Source organism: Poromitra crassiceps, assembly GCF_964638095.1.
Source record: "Poromitra crassiceps genome assembly, chromosome: 9".
In the NCBI taxonomy this organism is placed as follows: Eukaryota; Metazoa; Chordata; class Actinopteri; order Beryciformes; family Melamphaidae; genus Poromitra; species Poromitra crassiceps.
Window position 1 is genome coordinate 4,149,579 of NC_139630.1, and position 19,210 is coordinate 4,168,788.

The 19,210-nt window shown below is 47.9% G+C and overlaps 1 protein-coding gene and 1 long non-coding RNA gene across 2 annotated transcripts in view; both read left to right on the forward strand.

Annotated features, from left to right (window-relative positions):
- The window catches only part of LOC310781877 (fish-egg lectin-like), an 880,613-nt gene extending 861,828 nt beyond the window's left edge, over window positions 1-18,785 (forward strand). Inside the window, exon 5 of the mRNA XM_083642511.1 lies at window positions 18,043-18,785. Coding sequence (XP_083498637.1) covers window positions 18,043-18,181 — 139 coding nt within the window. The 3' untranslated portion in view covers window positions 18,182-18,785. The remainder of the gene's footprint in view (window positions 1-18,042) is intronic.
- On the forward strand, window positions 13,248-14,491 carry LOC310782134. Its single transcript, XR_014553018.1, has 3 exons — window positions 13,248-13,369; window positions 13,451-13,690; window positions 14,306-14,491. It is a non-coding gene; the product is annotated as an uncharacterized lncRNA (long non-coding RNA).
- Window positions 18,786-19,210: the final 425 nt, after the last annotated feature.

Genomic DNA, 19,210 nt, shown 5'->3' on the forward strand with positions numbered 1-19,210 from the left:
GTAAATAATATGCTAAAGATCAATTGTGGCTGGTTGAGGTCTGGGCAGTCTGGGTTGTGGCCCTGCGCACACCAGCCTCTGGTTGTTGGGTCTCTTATAAGGGCTGGGCCTTCCCACCTCCAACCAATCACCGCTCCTGATTTCACAGACACTCACACATACACACCTGGAACCCATGCACACAATCACTCAGACAATCAGGGGAGGGAAACACAAGCAATTAATGAAAAATCAACCCAACATAAAGCCAAAATACGACAGCAGTCGTAACACCAGGGAGAAAAGGTGCGTTTTGAGCAGGCATTTAAACGCCTTGAAGCTCTGGGCTGATCTAATACGGAGGGGGAGGCTGTTCCAGAGCCTAGGGGCTGCTACGGCAGCTTCGCCACATAAACGTACTAGAGCTGGAGGCGGTTCGCCTGGCTCTCGGGCACTTCCGACATCAGATAATGGGCCATCATATACTGATATGTTCGAACAACACCGCGACAGTGGCGTACATCAACCGGCAGGGCGGTTTCCGGTCACTGGCCCTGAACCAGCTGGCTACGGTCATCCACGAGTGGGCCCGTTTCCACCTGCTCTTCCTTTTCGGTGGCACACATTCGGGGCTACCTCAACCTGGCCGCGGACCTGCTGTCGCGGGGCAACCCCTGCAACTCAGAATAGGTTCTCCACCCACAGGTGGTGGAACAGATCTGGGCCAAGTTTGGTCGAGCCAGCGTCGATCTCTTCGCGTCGTGGCTCGCACATCATTGCCCCCCCCAGTACAGCAACCATTTTAGGGCCTCCTCCTCCGTCAGAGTATTGGCTATCATTCCTCAGTCTAAGCGTTGTCAGTTCTCCTAGTAAACCATATCATGTGTGCTCTGAAACACCTTCAGTCCTCACACGAAAATGCTTTCATTCTTCCTGCATTACTGTTTCGCTCCTCACACGTCAGTCATCGCACAATACGGCGTCACTCGTCAGTCATCAGTCCTCAGCCATCAGTCCTCACTCGTCAGTCATCAGTCCTCACTCGTCAGTCATCATTCGTCAGTCATCAGTCCTCATTTGTCAGTCCTCAATCGTCAGTTATCACTCCTCACGTCTTACACGAAAACGCTATCATTTCTCCTGCAACATGCAAGATGTTTTTGGTTGTTCTTCCGTGTGTGAGGGGGAAACTGCAAGAACGCCTCCGTGAATTGAGCAACACTTTTTTACAACTTTACTTCCGGTTGAGTGATTTTGCCTTCAAAATAAAGGCGCACGTTTTTTATTTACAATATAGATTTAAGTAGTAATCTATGAGACCCAACATCATCCCACCCTCCAAATGCTTTTTGAGAAAACTGTAATTAGACAAGCTAGGAAAATTACTGCTGACCCCTCCCATGTTTTGCATATAGAATACGAACTGCTTCCATCTGGTAGACGCTACAGAGTCCCAATCAAAAACAAAAAACGATACCTCAACAGATACAAGAACTCTTTCATCCCCATATCAGTTAGTCTCCTAAACTCGGGTCATAATAAGCATCTACTGTAACTATGATGCACTTGCACTTTAATTGTATGTTTGCACATGTTTGCACTGTCTTGTGGTTTGCACTGTTTTGTATGTAGCAGCCGTATGTATGTCCAAGACAAATTTCCCTTGGGATAAATAAAATAATCTTGAATCTTGAATCTTGAATCTTGAATAATTAACCTAGTAACACTAACGGTACGGCCACATCTACGCGTCGTTTGACGCGGGCTGACGCTTGGCAGTATTGACGCTCAACGCTTGGTGGGCATGGAAATCCGGAAGCAGCAGCTAGCTCCCAAGCTAGCTCCCAAGCTAGCTGCTGCTAGATTTACTTTGCTTCTTTGAAAATTGGTGGTAGAGAGGAAGTGGAAGAGGACAGGAAGGGTAGGATAGGTCCTAGGACGAGCTCAATTGGCTAGCTTTGTACTTTGTCAAATTCCACCCCGCCCCCTATGTTGCCCACTGTCGCTTCACAAGCCTGCTACGCGTCGTCTGGTCTCCCAGCATGCTTCGCGAGGCGTCGAGCAGCATGTTCCAATACAAAGTGGATGGGCAGCAGCGTCAGCCCGCGTCAAACGACGCGTAGATGTGGCTGCACCGTAAGAGGAACATCTAGTTTAATGTTTGATGACAGATAGACCATATATATATATATATATATACACACCTAACCCTAACCCTATATATACAGTATATACCATATTGCGGTTTCCCCATCACACACGAAAGAACAACCAAAAACAACAAATGACAGCGTTTTCATGTGAGACGTGAGGAGTGATGACCTACAGCTAGTTTGAGTGATAACTGAGGCATGTTGCAGGAGGAATGATAGCGTTTTTGTGTGAGGCGTGAGGAGTGATGACTGACAGCTAGTTTGAGTGATAAGTGAGGCATGTTGCAGGAGAAATGATAGTGTTTTCGTGTGAGGCGTGAGGAGTGATGACTGACAGCTAGTTTGAGTGATAAGTGAGGCACGTTGCAGGAGGAATGACAACGTTTTCATGCAAGACGTGAGGAGTAATGACTGACGAATGAGGACTGACGAGTGAGGACTGATGACTGACGAGTGATGACTGACGAGTGAGGACTGATGACTGAGGACTGATGACTGACAAGTGACGCCGTATTGTGCGATGACTGACGTGTGAGGAGTGAAACAGTAATGCAGGAAGAATGACAGCGTTTTCGTGTGAGGACTGAAGGTGTTTCAGAGCACACTTGATATGGTTTACTAGGAGACACAAGAACTGAGGGAGGAGGAGGCCCTAAAATGGTTGCCATACCCCAGTGCCGAATTGCATGAAATTCGGCACTGCACTGTGTCGAGTTCCCATCAGCGCATTCCCCAAATTTCAAGTCGATGGGACGAACGGTTGTTGAGATAAGTTGTTGAGATAAACATGTTTGTTTTTTGGTCAGGTCAGTGCACTCCGTCAGTCACATACTCCTTAGGATACTCCCAAAGTTTGAAGTCGATCCGACCAACGGTTCTCGAGATATGCGAAGGCAAAGGTAGAGGAGAGGAAGAACACACAGGAGGAACACACAGACAGACAGACGCACAGACAAACACAGCTGAAAACATGATCTCCTGCCGGAGATAATAATAATAATTGTGACACCTGCCCACTATTTGATTGTGACAGGTAGGACCTGCCCACTATTTGATTGACAGGTCAGACTGGGCCGATTGCTAATCACCATCACCTGTGAGCTGCTGAGAGCATTATGCTCCTTGTGTTTGGCTGTGTTGGGCATTGGCTGGGTGTGTAAAGCCAAGCGCAGTATTGGAACCAGCAACTGACTTGTCAAGAGTGGCCCTAAATCATTCGGTATGTTGGAACTCACATAATTGTTTATCTGTAATTGTTTCTTTTTTGATTATAATGTGTACACACATTTTAGGTGGTCGGGCAGTGCTCCAGGTTGTGTAGTGTGGCAGCCAGGTTATCAGATGAACCCAATTGAGGTACCGGTCATTCCCTTCATACCTCAGTTATTTTATCTTGTTGGGGAACAAATGATTTAAACTTGTGTTATGTTTAGGCCAACCAGTAGGATCAGACGACGCGTCTCCTGTGGTGTTTGCCTGGTGTGGGTGGCCAGTTCCCATACATTAAAGGTAACATACTGTACATTGTTAGGGGTAATTGTACGGGAGTGGCCCCGAGGTATGTAATCATATCAGTGCATTAACTCATTCAGGGCCAGTTTAGGACTGCCAATATTTAGCACAGGCCAAAGATTTTCATAATTGTTGGTCATCTTTCAAGACCCACAGTAAATTATCTATTAGCACCAGAGTGATTTGCAATACCTCAAAATGAAGATGTACGTCTCTGGGTTCACCAGGAAAAAAAAAGTGAGCTTTTAGCATGTTCTGTACTCTACTTATAGCCATTTATATACACCCTGTTTTCCCCCAGAAGGTCTCCCAGAGAAAATAAACAGGAGAAAAGGCAATTTTTGTAAAAGGGCACAATCTCAGGCATAACTCACTCTCAATTCTTTTATTTTGAACTGTATTGACATCAGACATGTAAATATTATTCGTTAGGACACAAATGACAAAAAAAAAAAAATATATATATATATATATATATACACATGAAGTGCTTTTTTTTTTACATTCAACAATACAGTTTACTCGGTGTGAGTGAGTGTGCAGACAGACAGACAGACAGACAGACAGACAGACAGACACACCGACAGACAGACAGACAGACAGACAGACACACACACACACACACACACACACACACACACACACGATCCCCCTTTTAGATTTCTAACCCCACATAGGATAAGCAATAACCACGCCCTGTGGCGCTGGGATTGGCCAGGAGCAACACTGGAGGGCACGCAGCCCAGCGATTTCATGAACCAACTGAAGAGCTCTTGAGAAGGACAGTGGGCTGCTGTGACTGCCTTCTGCCCGCTGCTGCCTAGCTGTTCCTGTGTTTATTTTGATTTGTTCTGGTACACCCGTCCTCGTCCATGTCTCCCTGTCATATCCTCTCTGCTATTTGATCGTTCCCGTTTTCCCCTCGGCTATTCAACACGTCCTCACCGCCCTCGCAAACTGATCGATCATTTCCTCATTCCTCCGATGATCAAACACATCTCTTGATTACTTTCTCCCGTTTTCTCCTGGCTGGCACAGAGGAAGGCGACTCCAGCTCGTGCAGCGCGCCGAGGGCGTTTCAATGGCGTTTCTCCTGTCTGCACAAGGAAGCGTTACCCGTTTTCTGCTTTTCCTCTTGCTCAATTTCAAAACAACAGCTGCGGTATGTGTTTGTTCACGTGTTGTCTTAGATGCTAGGGACCTGATACCATGTGACAGGCTGGGGAAGTGTTTTAACTATGCGCTGCACGAATAAAAACAAAAACACGTCAAACACGTCATTGGCCCTCTGGGCTATTCCTGATAACACGTCAAAGACGTCATTGGCCCTGAATGAGTTAATGATTGTAACACAAAGTACAGATTTAAACAAATTTTGTTTAAATCTGTACTTTGTGTTACAGGAGGCTTGTTGTGGCTCTCTGCCAGTCGCTGCTTTGCCCATATTTAGTTTTAGGATTGTTTTGAGTTGCAACAACAATAACCTATAGTTATTTTGCCTCTCTGTTTTATACCAGTTGTAATTGGGTACAGGCCCAGCACCAAGGGGAGAAATCATCCACCTTTACTCAAGTTTTCTTATTTGTTTGCGGTGCACTCACAAAGTCGTGTGTATTGTTTTGCAGTGTGTTTTTGTTCTATATACAGTGGCATATATACCCGGTGGTGCTAGAACCCCTTGGCCAGGTGGGCCTGTGTCTCCTATCCCCCCCCCCCCCCTTCTTGAGGCTAATTAGCGTTTTATGAACTATTGACTGATTTTAACTCATTAAGTGCCATAGACGACCTAACTCGTCTTACATAATCCAGCGCTTAAGTGCCAAGGACGGACTAACTCGTCTTACATAAAGATTTTTTTTTTTTGACAGTGGGACATCAATCAACCCCTTTTACATCTTCGAGATAACTATTTGGAGCAAGAGCATGTGTGTAATCTATTTTACCGACCACTAAGTGGCGACAGAGACCGAGAGAAGTCACAGCCACGGGACCCAAAAGCCACAAAAGCAGCCGCCTCCCGCGGCACACAGAACGGACAGAGATCCCTTCCCCCCAGAGCCGCGCAGCAACGCGCGAACACACACACACACACACACACACACACACACACACACACACACACACACACACACACACACACACACACACCGCGGAAGCAAGCCATTCAAGGAAATGGCGACGCGATTTTACAGTAATCCATTTCAGACTCGTCTTGCCCGACAGGCAAGCAGGCAGGCAGGCACGCAGACAGACAGGCAGGCAGCACAACGCGCTTCTGACACGCCCGCTGAAGCCAGGAGGAAGGAGGAGAAGACACACGGAGGGAGGAGTTTGAATGAGAGGGGTGTTTCCTGTTGTTATGGAGGAAATTACTGTTCAAAACTATTGTTTAGAATGTCTGACGGTCTTACTGATGCCAAAAATGAATGGTTAAAGTGACTGTTTCACAAAAAGCCATTTATCTCTGAATAAATTTCCAGACGCTGAAACCATGCTGTACTCAACGGCTAATATCTACATAACTACTAACTCTGCAAACTAACTCTTTTAGACAGAGAAAGCACACATTCTATTAGTTATTTTTAGATGATTGATGTTCATGAATTCTTAACAGAAAAGAATCCTCGGCTGTTCTAAAATGAGCCAGAATCGTCAAAAACACCCCTGGCACAACTTACCTACAGGAATGAAAACATGGCTGGCATTCAATGTGTTAATAGAATAAACCTATTTTCATATTGGAAAGCAACACGTCTCTGTTTGGTTCCTTCATAAGAACAACTTGTGTGCGGCTCATTGGTGTATTGTCTCTTAAGCTACTATGCAATTTTATTGTTGAGAGTGCCCACTTGGTTACATAATAATAAAAAAAACTCTTGAAATTACCCCACGCTGGCTATTCTACCTGTTGTTCTTTACATAGCTAGTAGCCTACATTTTGGGACAGCCTATCCCATTTCGAGCACTCGATATCCAGATTTGGTAATCCTGAAAAGTTTGTATCACAGTAATCCAATCCAAAAACCAGCACAAAAATAAGATGGATTACGTGATCCTGGATAGCAAAAAATAGGATTTCCAAATCCGGATCAGTTTTATCCGGATTAAACCTTTTGAACAACCGGGCCCAGGCTACAACTGTAGTACAACTGTATGTGCTTTGCAGAAATCTCAACCAAATGTGACATTCCAAAGAACGTTTTCTTCTTCTCTTATTCCATGTAGGTAAGATAATCACATTACAGATTAGTAAAAGCATCATAAGCCAGCTGCCCTCCTGCACACACTCGCACACCACCCTCACCTCTCTGCTGACAAGAAAAGCAGGACTTGTCCAAGTTGTGCATCAGTGCTCTGCTCCATCACTCCAGAACAACTTCAACTCATTCAACATGTTTCTGCATCAGCAGAAGTACCTGCTCCAACTGGTGAGTTGCGTACGGTAGCAATAATACCACTACAACTTCAGTTCTCAGAGATGAATATTTATTTGACAGGACTTTCAGTTTTAGGTGAACACAGTCTCAAATAGACAAAACACAAAGAAAATGACTCAGTCTGCACCATTGCATTGTAGCCTATACTAAAACTGTCACCTTAATACAAGGGCATCAAGTAACATGCTAGGACTCATTTGCAGGCTCATTCACACAGCTAAATGGCTCTACAAAGACAAATAATCCTACAGTTACTCTAAAGCAGCATCCAATGAACAAAAATAAACATTTGTACAGGAAAGAAAACCTTTCCACTCAGAAGCTTTACTTTACTTTACTTTATTGGTATTTAGCAGACGCCTTTATCCAAAGCGACTTACATCATGATCATATACAGCACACAATAACATGAATAGATCAAATAGAAAGACATTAGTAAAAATGAGAAGCCAATATAAAAGGGGAGATTAAAGGTGTGAACAATTAAAGGAGCAAACATTTAAGAAACAAATTTGAATTTAAAACACATGGAAAGCAGGCAGAGAGGAGGGAGGGAATTCAGGAAGGGTCAATATAAAGTCTGAAGAGATGAGTTTTAAGTTTTTTGCGGAAAATGGGGAGTGATGCGGCAGTCCTGATGTCCGGGGGAAGTTCATTCCACCACTTTGGGGCCAGGTAGGAGAAGAGTCTCGACCGAGAGCGGCTTCTGAGCCCATGTAGCAGGGGAGGGGCGAGACGTCCTGCACTAGTGGAGGGGCGGAGCGGGCGGTGAGAGGTTTGGAAAGTGACCATAGACTGTAAGTACGAGGGGGCTGTTTGGTGAACGGCCTTGAAAGCTAGTGCCAGAGTTTTGAATTTGATGCATGCCAGGATGGGAAGCCAGTGAAGCTCCCGGAAAAGGGGGGTGACATGGGAAAATCTAGGTAAATTGTAGACCAGACGGGCTGCTGTGTTCTGAATGAGCTGAAGAGGAAGTTTTTACTTTGTTTCAAACTCAAGCTCTCACTAGTGCCTAGTTCGCTGCGTACGCAGCACCATGGAAGACTGTCATTTTTGCTCCAAAAATTACTTTACATTAAAACCTGACCACGCCCCTTTAGGTGACGTGGTGCCCCCCTGGGGCTGACTGGGCCACCCACCTCACCCCCGTGACTACGTCACGGCCAGTCAGCCCAGGGTCCGCCACTCTTTGTTTCTTCCAGCCAGTGTGAGGACGTCGTTTTCTTAAGCTCCGCGGTTAGCTCTGAAATTAGCGCTCTTCATAGCTTGGATAAATAGACTCGCTCCGGTTGATTTGCCCACCTCAAGAGGTTCGCGTGGACGAGATAAATCAGGATTCGGGGACCCGTTCCTGTACTCTTCACCAGCGGCATCGGATCAAGCCATCCAAAGCTAAGAGTGTCTTTCATTGTTAACTGTTGTTTAGCTGCCGCCGTGCAGCTCATGTGAACGTTTTCCCCGGCTACGTTGTGTTAGGCTTGGGCGCTGACTCAGGTCTGCACTCAAAACTCTTAGCTAGGTTGCATACGTGCACAATAGCTTGTACCGTTAGCACTAGAACAACGGGCTAATTAGCACAGTTGTCACAGATAACTAGCTTGCATCCGTGCGGTTGCTTCTGTTTGCTAGGTACTTTAGGCGCCAGCTACTAGCGTTAGAGCGCGCGCGTTTCTCCGGCTGGAGTAACGTTAGATAGATAGCTAGCTAGTTGTCTCGTGCAGCTAGCAGCTAGCTTGTAGCACTCCAGCATCTTCACCGTTGCAAGCTACTGTAATTAGCCAGCTTACACGGTTAACTCCCGCTAATTCTGGTACAGTCGGCGGGGCTTGTTGGCGGGTTAGCTTTGCTTACTCGCAGCCATGAGACAGGGGGAGACAGCCAAGAGCTGTGTTAGCTGTGAGGCTACATTGGCGATCCAGGACCGCCACAGGGAGTGTGTGTTTTGCCTCGGGCATAACCATGCTAGCGACGCCCTGCTTAAGCCAGATTTCTGCCGGGCCTGCGAAGGCTTTACCCTGGCCGTTTTACGGGAGAGAGCTATGCTCTTTGTCCAGGTGGGCCTGCGGCTTAGCCATGCACCTCCCGACGGAGGCGCATGCGGTGGGTCTGACCGCTCGGAGGAAGAGGAGCTACCTGACGAGCAGGGCTCCCCGGTCCTACCCGAGCAGCAGGTTTTAAACTGGGGGGACGAGCCCATCGACCCTGTGTTACAACAGGGGGGGCTCTTCCCCTATGACCCCATTATTCCCCCCCAGGACGCCCCCCAAGGGGAGTTGTCTGGCGGGGAGGAATGGGACCGCGCTACCACGGTCACCTCTCTGGTAGGGACCCGTTCGGAGGCTAGCCTCAACGAGCCCTATCAGAAGCAGTTTCTGGGGGTAATGTTTAGGGCTGCGGCGAAGCTCGGCATCGCTCGGGCCGAACCACCTCCGCCCCCCGAATCAGTGCTGCAGGGTTGCTATTACCAGCCACTCCAGGCACCACAGGCACCCCGCCCGAAGCCCCGGCTGCCCGTCTGTATTGACGTGGTTCGCGCGGTGCAGTCAGGATGGGAAAGGCCTCAGGAGGCCAAGCCGCTCTGCGCGGGCATGGCTCCGTGGTCGGCCGTAGAGGGGGCGGATAAACTCGCGTTAACCGCGATGCCTCCCCTCGAGGATATGGTGGCCAGACACCTGGCCCCTAACCCCGCGAGGCCCGCTTTGCCCTCTAAGGCGTGCCAACTTACAGCCAAGTTGGCCGAAAAGGCGTACTTGGCGGCGGGGCAGTCCGCCGCCATGACCAACAACCTGGCCATTTTGCAGGGCTACCAGGCGGTGCTCCTGCGGGAGATGCAAGGTGACCCTGCCCCCGAGCTGTTTACAGAGCTCAGGATGGCCACGGATTACGCCATGCGTATGGTAGACTGCCTGGCGCAGAACAGTGGGAAGGTCATGGCCTTCTCCGTTCTCACCCACCGCCACCTGTGGCTAAATCTTACCCAGCTCCTTGAGCAGGATAAGAGGAGGCTGCTGGGGGCTCAGATCTCCCCGGAGGGCCTGTTCGGCTCCTCCGTGGAAGACTTGGCCCAGCGGTTGGAGGCGCGTCAGAGGGACTCGGCGGCGGTCAGCACCCTCATGCCTCCACACAGCGAGGGCATTAAGTCGATGCTCCTCGGTGTCAGTGCTTCAGTGCACAGTCATGTTGGGCCTGATGGCCTTGGCACTGCATGTGCTCCCCCTGGGGAGGCTACACATGCGTCCGTTCCATATCTGGTCCCTTAGGCTTCGCCTTGACCCGGCCAGGGACCGTCATCACAGGGTTCCTCTGACAGGTCAGGCCCGGCAGGCGCTGGCCATATGGGCGGACCCCCGTTACCTCTCGAGAGGCACTCGGTTGGGCCTTGTCCCGCTCAGGTTGGTGATTCGCACCGACGCCTCCCTCTGGGGATGGGGTGCGGTTTGCGGGCATTTTTCGGCGAACGGCCGGTGGGAGGCTCAGGAGCTCGCCACATAAACATGCTAGAGCTGGAGTCGATTCGCCTGGCTCTGCTTCACTTCCAGCAGATCATACATGGACACCATGTTCTGATTCGCTCGGACAATATGGCGGCGATCGCCCACCTGAACAAACAGGGTGGTGTGCGGTCGGAGGCGTTGAACCAGTTAGCGGCGGGGATTCACCTGTGGGCGTATTCCCGTCTCCTTTCAGTGTCAGCGGTTTATCTGCCGGGACGGCTGAATTACGGGGCCGACCTGCTGTCTCGAGGCAATCCCCGTCATACGGAGTGGTGCCTCCACCCTCAGGTGGTGGAACAGATTTGGGCCAGGTTTGGTCGTGCCCGCGCGACGCACTGCCCACTGTGGTTCTCGATCCAAGAGGACAGCCCCCCGTTAGGACACGACGCGATAGCGTTTCCCCCGATCCCCCTGATCCGTCAGGTGTTGGACAGGATGAAGGAACAGCGCCTCCGGCTCGTTCTAGTGGCCTTGTTTTGGCCCAGGCAGACATGGTTTGCGGACCTGGTCTCCCTGGCGCAAGGTCCGCCCTGGGCGTTGCCGGTACGGGCGGATCTCCTATCCCAGGCGGAGGGGGAGGTGTTCCACCCCTCCCCAGGCAGGTGGACGCTAGCAGCCTGGCTCCTGAACGGGACCATTTGCTAGCCCAGGGCTTGCCCAATAATGTGGTATGCACTATTCAGAGTGCTAGGGCTGCTTCGACCCGCTCTCAGTACACGTACAAGTGGCGGGTCTTTTCACATTGGTGCACAAGTAAGGGCGTGGATCCAGTGAACTGCAGTGTGCGACCAGTTCTCTGTTTCCTTCAGAGCCTGCTTGACGCGGGGCAGTCCCCGCAGTCGCTTAAGGTGTACGTAGCCGCAATTTCTGCTTGCCACATGGGAATTGAAGGGAGCCCCGTGGGGGCGTGCCCTTTGGTCTCGCGATTCATGAAGGGAGCGCGTAGACTGTGCCCGCCGTCGCGGTGCATCTTTCCTAAATGGGATCTGGTTACGGTGCTGGACGGGCTAACGGCCCCATGGACTCCCCATGGAAAATTCTGTCCTTAAAGACCACACTGCTGCTGGCCTTGTCGTCAGGAAAGAGAGTTGGTGACCTGATTGCCCTCTCGGTGCAGCAGGCCTGTATGGTTTTTGGGAATGATGGGCACAGGGTTACGTTGCGACCTAACCCGGCTTACCAACCTAAGAATATTAATGCCAGCTTTAGGTCTATGGTCATAGACTTGTCAGCATTCTGTCCCCCGCCGTTCAGTTCGGGTGAGGAGAGGCGCTTGCACATGCTGTGCCCCGTAAGGGCGCTCTCGGCCTATGTAGCCAGGACGCGTTCATTACGCACTACAAACCAGTTGTTGGTCTGCTTTGGGCAGAAGGCCCAGGGTGGGACCCTTTCCAAGGATCGCTTATCACACTGGATAGTGGAGGCGATCGCTTTGGCATACTCTGCGGAGGGTATCAAGGCGCATTCTACGCGAGGTGTTGCGACATCCTCCGCGTTGTTGCGTGGTGTTTCGGTGGAGGACATGTGCGCTGCGGCCTCATGGTCCTCTCATCACATGTTTGTTAGCTACTACAGCCTCGACGTGTCCGGTTCGCGGTTCGCGCACGCGGTACTGTCAGTGGCAAGAAAGTAGTATCGTTGCCGCTCTAAAATGTCATACGGTCGGGCATGAACGTTTGCCATGCGGCCGTGGTTCACCGATGCCTCTCGGGTCACTCTGTGGGGTGCTCCCGGCAGCAAGGGTGGTTGAATTTGGCACTAGAGTGAGAGCTCAAGTTCGAAACAAAGTAAAACGTTAGGGTTGTACTACAACCCGGGTTTTACGAGTGAGAAGGAGAGCTCTCACTACCCAGCCTTGCTGCGTCGATGCGTTGTTGGTTGCGTCGATCCTCAGCGGGCTGGAAGAATGAGTGGCTATCCTGTGGCTGAGCGGGCGTGACGTACTAGTCACGTGGGTGAGGTGGGTGGCCGCATCAGCCCCAGGGGGGCACCACGCCACCTACTGGTGGGTGGTCGATTTTAATGATAGTCATTTTTTGGAGCAAAAAATAACAGTCTTCCAGTGGGCTGCATACGCAGTGGATAAGGCACTAGAGTGAGAGCTCTCCTTCTCACTCGTAAAACCCGGGTTGTAGTACAACCCTAATGTTTTTTACCTTTCTTTTCCTGTGCCTGTGCCTGCTTGTCTTGTTCATATATTGTTCTATATAAAAATAAATAAAAAATAAATAATCATAATTAAAACGAAATAAGGTCCAGGTTGTAAAAAACCTGAATTATCCTTTAATCTGTTACAATGCATCTCTTCCCCTATGGGGATTAATGTCATATTGTGTCATATTGTGTCAAATAAACTAATAAACTAAACTAACACTAACCCTAACCCTCAAAAACTAATGACTTGCAGCTGGCGGGGGTGGAGTTTCTGCAAGCCGGACAAATGGAGTTGGATTTCTCCCACAACATTATAATGATTCAAAGTGGGTTGATAATCGGTAAAGCCATCCTTTAAAATGATTGACCTAATGGAGAGCCGGATGGAAATGTATCCCATCCGGCTTCCTTGGAACTTCTTGGTGAACCGGTTGGTGCTGTAATAGGATTCATGGCTCAGGTCCACTGTATGCTTAGTTACTGTATATAAGTGAGACAACGCTTCATTATTGCAGGACATCAGCTCCATAGAGATACGAGGAACATCCAGAGGTGCACAACAGAGGCAGAGACACCACAGACATCATGAAAACTATTGCAGCTTTCTTGGTGGTGCTGTGTCACCTGCACATCAGTCATGGTAAGTCACCATCTGATACTGTATATTTTCCTGCAACATAACAGAATAATCCACTCACTGATGATGATTTCCTCTCCACAGCCTGGAACTGTAACGAGGGCCCAAGCCTGTCCTATGCAAAACAGATTGACGCTGGACAGGGACAAGTGGTCGCCACAGACAAAAACAATCGCAACTATTTCCTGAGTGGATCCACCTGGTTCAAACTGCCCTCAGCCAGCCTCAAGCACGTCACAGTGGGACAAGGAGGGATGTGGGGCGTCAGCACCAGTAACTACGTCTACAAATTTGTGGGTGGCAGCTGGAAATATGCATCTGGAGGTAAAAAGGGGAGAATTGGTTATCAGTTGCATGCCTTCTTTCACCCTGGAAGATGGGTCTTTGCTGCAGTAAAGTGTAGTAGATTACCTTACTGAAAAGATACACACACAAAAAACAGAACATAAAAACTTCAGATACAGTAGCCGACTAGCCGTGTTTGGAATGGTTCATTCACTCACTCACTATTCTCCAGGTGGTGTTTATCATATAATAATATGGGGAATGATCAAACAAGTTTCGGACACTAACTCACTCTTCTTCTCCTTTGGTAAACACGGCAGCATTGCATTGTGGTAGATAGGAGAACATGTAGGGTACATTCTGTTCACTAGGAATTGCAATGCATTGTGGGTATTTTATAGTGGACCACCATATAGTGAATCAAATTAACAGATGAGAATTCGGACAGGAGTACAAAATGGCCAACACTATATAGTCCACTATTTCTGTCATAGTAGGGACCGGTTTCGAACAGGGCTAGTGTCTTCATTGTGCTAATACATTGCTCCTGTGAGCTAGAAAGAATCCAGACAAACAGATTTACAAAACATATTTATGAAGTCAGGACAACATGCTGACTAAATACAATACCTCTGTGTTTTTCCTTGTTTGCAGCTTCAATGACGCAGGTTGACGCTGGTAATATTTACCTTGCGGGAGCCAATAGCAACAAAAAAACCAACTACTGTCTACGGAGTAGCTACACTTTGAGCTTCAGCAAGGGCTCTATCTCCTGGATAAGTGTGAATGGTCCTTTTATCTACTACAGCTGCGGCCTCTACGGATGCTGGGCAGTATACAAAAACCCCTACAACTCTCTCTTCTTCTCAAAGGTGGGAAACTGTTTGCAGAGCCCATGAAACCTTGGGCCCTATCTTGGTACAGGCGATATCCCCTATTTGCACTTGTGCACCTGTTTTAGCGTGCTTAAGGGCAGGGAAGATAGTGGTCCGCTTTGTGCATTTGTCCAGGTGTTATGCCGAGTTTTGCACCCCCCGCCCGGCAGTAGCTAAATGCATCCCCACCTCACGGGAGCATATTGTAATGATTTATAGAGAAATGTAATTGTTTAAAAGTGATATAATTGTCTGGGTAGACGTGACCTCCCTGATTTCTAAGTTAAAACAGCCCAGAAATATGTTGGGAATGCAATTCTCGGCCGGGAGGCGGAAACGTTCACGGCATGTGCCGCAAATCTGGGCCGTGCCAAATCATCTGCGCCCCCAAAATGCCAGCGCAAATGGGATTTGGGCGGTCTCAAGTAGCAGAATTATTCACAGGTGTGGCCAGGCAATGCCTGGGCATTACATCAATAAAAAACAATTGGATTCCCATCTCGCAATCGCTGTTTGCGTGAGGCATGGAATATGCTGTAATTCTCTGCATGCGTACTCACTCGTGCCGAGGACAGAGAGAGATGGAGAGAGCTTATTGACAGAGAGTCTGTGGTGCCAACGACCCTCCGGGTTATGGAGGTGAATAGCCTATGTCCTTTGTCCAACAAGTTTTCTCAATTCATTTCCCTCTTTGCGATGTGATAAAAGTTTCTCAGTGAGTTATAGTTGATTGCCTCACTGAATTATCTGCTAATACTCAATTTTAGCAGCAGAATTTGATGTCCTGGCAGAGCAAGGCTGTGCGTAATGACATATCCAAAAGGAATTTTACTCTGCACTGCGCACGGAGATCATGGTGCGCTCAAGCGCAACGGGGTATTTAGCGCGTAAGAGGTGCTTTTAAAAGCTCTTAGCGCAAAGTAATTGTGCACTGCTGACGATAGGATAATGCCATCTATCCCCACATTTCTGCGCTGAGACGCCTAGTTCGGCATGTGGCACGCCTATGTCCAGTCAAATTATAACAGGCATGCGCTTGTCCACGCCCCCAATTTACAATTGCGGCGTTAAACGAGCGCAAACACTAAATTACCGCTTTTGCGAAGATAGGGCCCCTTAACTCTTATGCTATGTTTATATTATTATTATTTAGCACATTAATCGAACACTCATAGATCATGACTGCCATGATTCGGTAGTTACTGATATATATATTTTTTGTATGCAACTGATGGCAGTCGTTCTGATGTTGACACCTCTCAGGTGAATCCGTCTACCTGCAAGTCTACCTGGAAAGGTATATCAGGAGTGTACTTGAAAATGGTTGAGGTGGGCAGTGACGGCAGTGTCTTCGGAGTGGACAAGTCCGGCCAGGTCTACGAGAGGTAAGCCATTACGGTGCCGCATCTATGTGCCGACAGGCCGCAGTGCCGACAGGCCACAATGCCGATAGCCCACAAGCAGAACCAGCTGAGCGAGGCGGCGTGCAGCGTGGACCGGCTGGAGCTAAGCTCTCCCAGTCCCCACGCCTAAACATAACCTCCCCCAGCGCCTAAACCTGAGCTCCCCCAGACCCTAACCCTGACCCTAACCTCTCCCACCCCCACGCCTAAACCTAAGGTCGGCATTGCGGGTGGTCGGCATAGCGGGTGGTCGGCATAGCGGGTGGACCCCAGCCATTACTCCACACGATCAGGTAACAAGAGGGCAGTCTTTACTGTGATTGCGCGCCAAATACCCATAATATTGTGTCAATATAATAATTATCCCAATAATAAACTAGAGGGCACTGGGCAAAGTGCATGCTACCTAGAGGGCACTCGGCAGAGTGCATCATGCCACCACCTGCGCTTTCAACCTCTCTACAAAGTTGTGGGGTGTAGCATAAATCCGTTAAAGTTAGGGGGGACCGCCTTCCATTCCAAAACACCACCGTTCCGACACACCCCCACTCAGAAACCCCCCCATTCTGAAACCCCCCCACTCCGAAATTGAAATTGATTTAACACCCCCACTCCGAAATGGATTTTCAAGTCCATATTTCTCCCGAGTTTCCTGCATTCCTGCAGCTTGAAATAAACGTTTCAACGCATTGTTTTTTTTTTTATATGTCACTGTCTTCATATAATTTCGCTATAGTAGTAAACACGAGCCTGCTGCATTCAGATAGATAGGCTACAGGAATGTGAACGTTGGATACATCCTAAAATCAGCTGTGGATCACAGACATGTTTGCACTCTGTGTTGTTCAGAATCGCGCGAGCCACTGGGCACAGCTGTCCCGCTTGCTTTCTCTCCCACTCCGCAAAGAAATAGGCTACATCTTGACAACGCACACTCTAGTTAAGTGCGTATCGGGCCCGGAGCAGTGTTTTTATTTTTAGGCACACAGACTTTCCACTCTGCTGGTCTAAATACCAGGTGTGGTCTTGCGCATTCCTGGCTCGCAGTTTTCGTTTTCTGCAGGTGCACAGAGATTTCTCTACAATCACTAATCATTGTTCATTTATGTTGTCTTGCCACAGAGTTTGTTAAGTTTGTCAAATGCGTAATCCGAGAGCGCAAGGATGTGTTGCACAGCAGCATATTCAACGGATTATTTATATCTCCTGACATGCCACAGGATCTAATCATAAATTATGTTTTCTACACATCTAAAGGTGAGCTGTTACACACGCCCACATTCATACCGTGAAAAGTTAATAAAAAAATAAAATAAAAAAATAATAATTGTAACTTTGAGTCAAATGCTCACAGTTGAATAAGGTTCATTGAGTCATATATTAGCAAGATGAGGACGTTCTTTGTGAATGCCAGTCTGGTTGAACTGATTTTGTTTTATGAAAATCTGAGGAAATTAGCTTCCCCATTCCCGATGGTCTAGCGCCGCCTATGCATATTTTCAATAAAAAACTATGAGTTGCAGTGTTTGATGCAGGAAACTCGGAGAAATATGGACTTGAAAATCAATTTCGGAGTGGGGGGGTTTCGAAATGGAGGGGATGTCCCCATTCTGAATAGCGGTGCCTTTAAAAAAATGGCAAACCCCTCCATTACGAAGAATGGAGGTCGATCTTCAGAGTGGGGGGGTTTCGAAAAGGCGTCTAGTTAGGTGTCTAAGTTAGGTGTCTTTTTGTGATTGCCATCACCCATTGTCATGCCCCCTTTTGACCAGTGGGCGGACATTAATCAGGTCTACTGTAAGTTGGACCATGTCCTACTTTTCTACAAAGTTTCGTGCAAGTTTGTTCACGACATATCCTGACAAACAAGCAGGGGCGAAAACATAACCTCCGGGCCAACTTGAGCATATATATATATATATATATATATATATATACACAATAATAATAATAATAACAACAATAATAATAATTGATTGGATTTATATACAGTAGCACCTTCCTCAATACTCAAAGCGCGTCACTCAGGGGAGGGGAAGGGGTGAGGGAACTCAACTCATCGACCACTGATGATCAATTGACAGACTTGTACATTCATCTCCTCTCTCAACAGAACCGGCATCTCAAGCAGTCTTCCATATGGGAGCGCATGGAAGTCCGTCCCCGTTTGCAGCATCAAGCATGTCAGCTACGACCTGGGAATTCTCTGGCTCGTCACCACCTCTGCTCAGGTCATGCGGTGCACACGCTAATGTCAGACGCACAGCGACGTACAGACGTACAGTTCTGTGTAACGACAATCCAGTCCTTATCTGCTCTATACAATATCTTTCTCATTTAGTTATTGAAGAAGTGTGATTTTCTTAGGACAGAGTAAACTGTTTAAAGACCCCATAAAGTCATGTTCTAAGATGTATGTAAAATATTCTACTTTGAATAATAATTTGTGTCTCATATGGTCCCCCCCCCCCCCCCCCCCCAAAAAAAAAAAAGGTTGAATTATCTTGTTACAATTCTTAAAATCTACTCCTTCTCCATCATTACAAAATAATAGTGTATTATAGAGTCTGCAAATATATTTCATCTCAAAAGTTTTCCTGCTGGACACAAGATGTTTCCTACTTCACTGTAAAGTCCATTCTCAGTGTATGTGCACCGGAGGCTTCAAGTTTCCACATCACAATTAGTTAAATATTGGACAGGGATTAGCTTCAACTATTTGTGACATCTCAAATCATGTCCCGCCCCTAAAATTGGATGTTCAATGAATACAGAGAAACGTTCCACTTTCAGCAGATAAATGTGAAAACAGCCTTCTAGTGTCAAACTAACTCACATACATCATTCTGAAGCTCAAACACCTGAAGGAACAAGAAGAAAAACACATTTTTGACTTTAGGGGTCTTTAAGTGTCTTTTTTTAGAGAGATTACTGGGGGGTTTCTTTTTAACTCATTGAGTGCCATGGACGGACATGTTCGTCATTTCAAATAGTAACGTAGAGTGCCAAGGACGGACATGTTCGTCAATTGCGTTTTTTGACGGTGGGGCGTCGATCAAAGCCTTCTGCCTCTCCTGTACAAATATTATAGCTATTGGAGGTCTATAACCTATTTTACAGAACCCTTAGGTGGCGACAGTGCTCTCCAGGTTAACAGAAAGGCAGAGAAAAACAGAGAATAATGTAATGCATTTCCATTCAAGCTGAATTAAACTATTTGCATCCAACCGGTTGTTGTTGTGGTTGTTGTTGTGGTTGTGTGTGTGTGTGTGTGTGTGTGT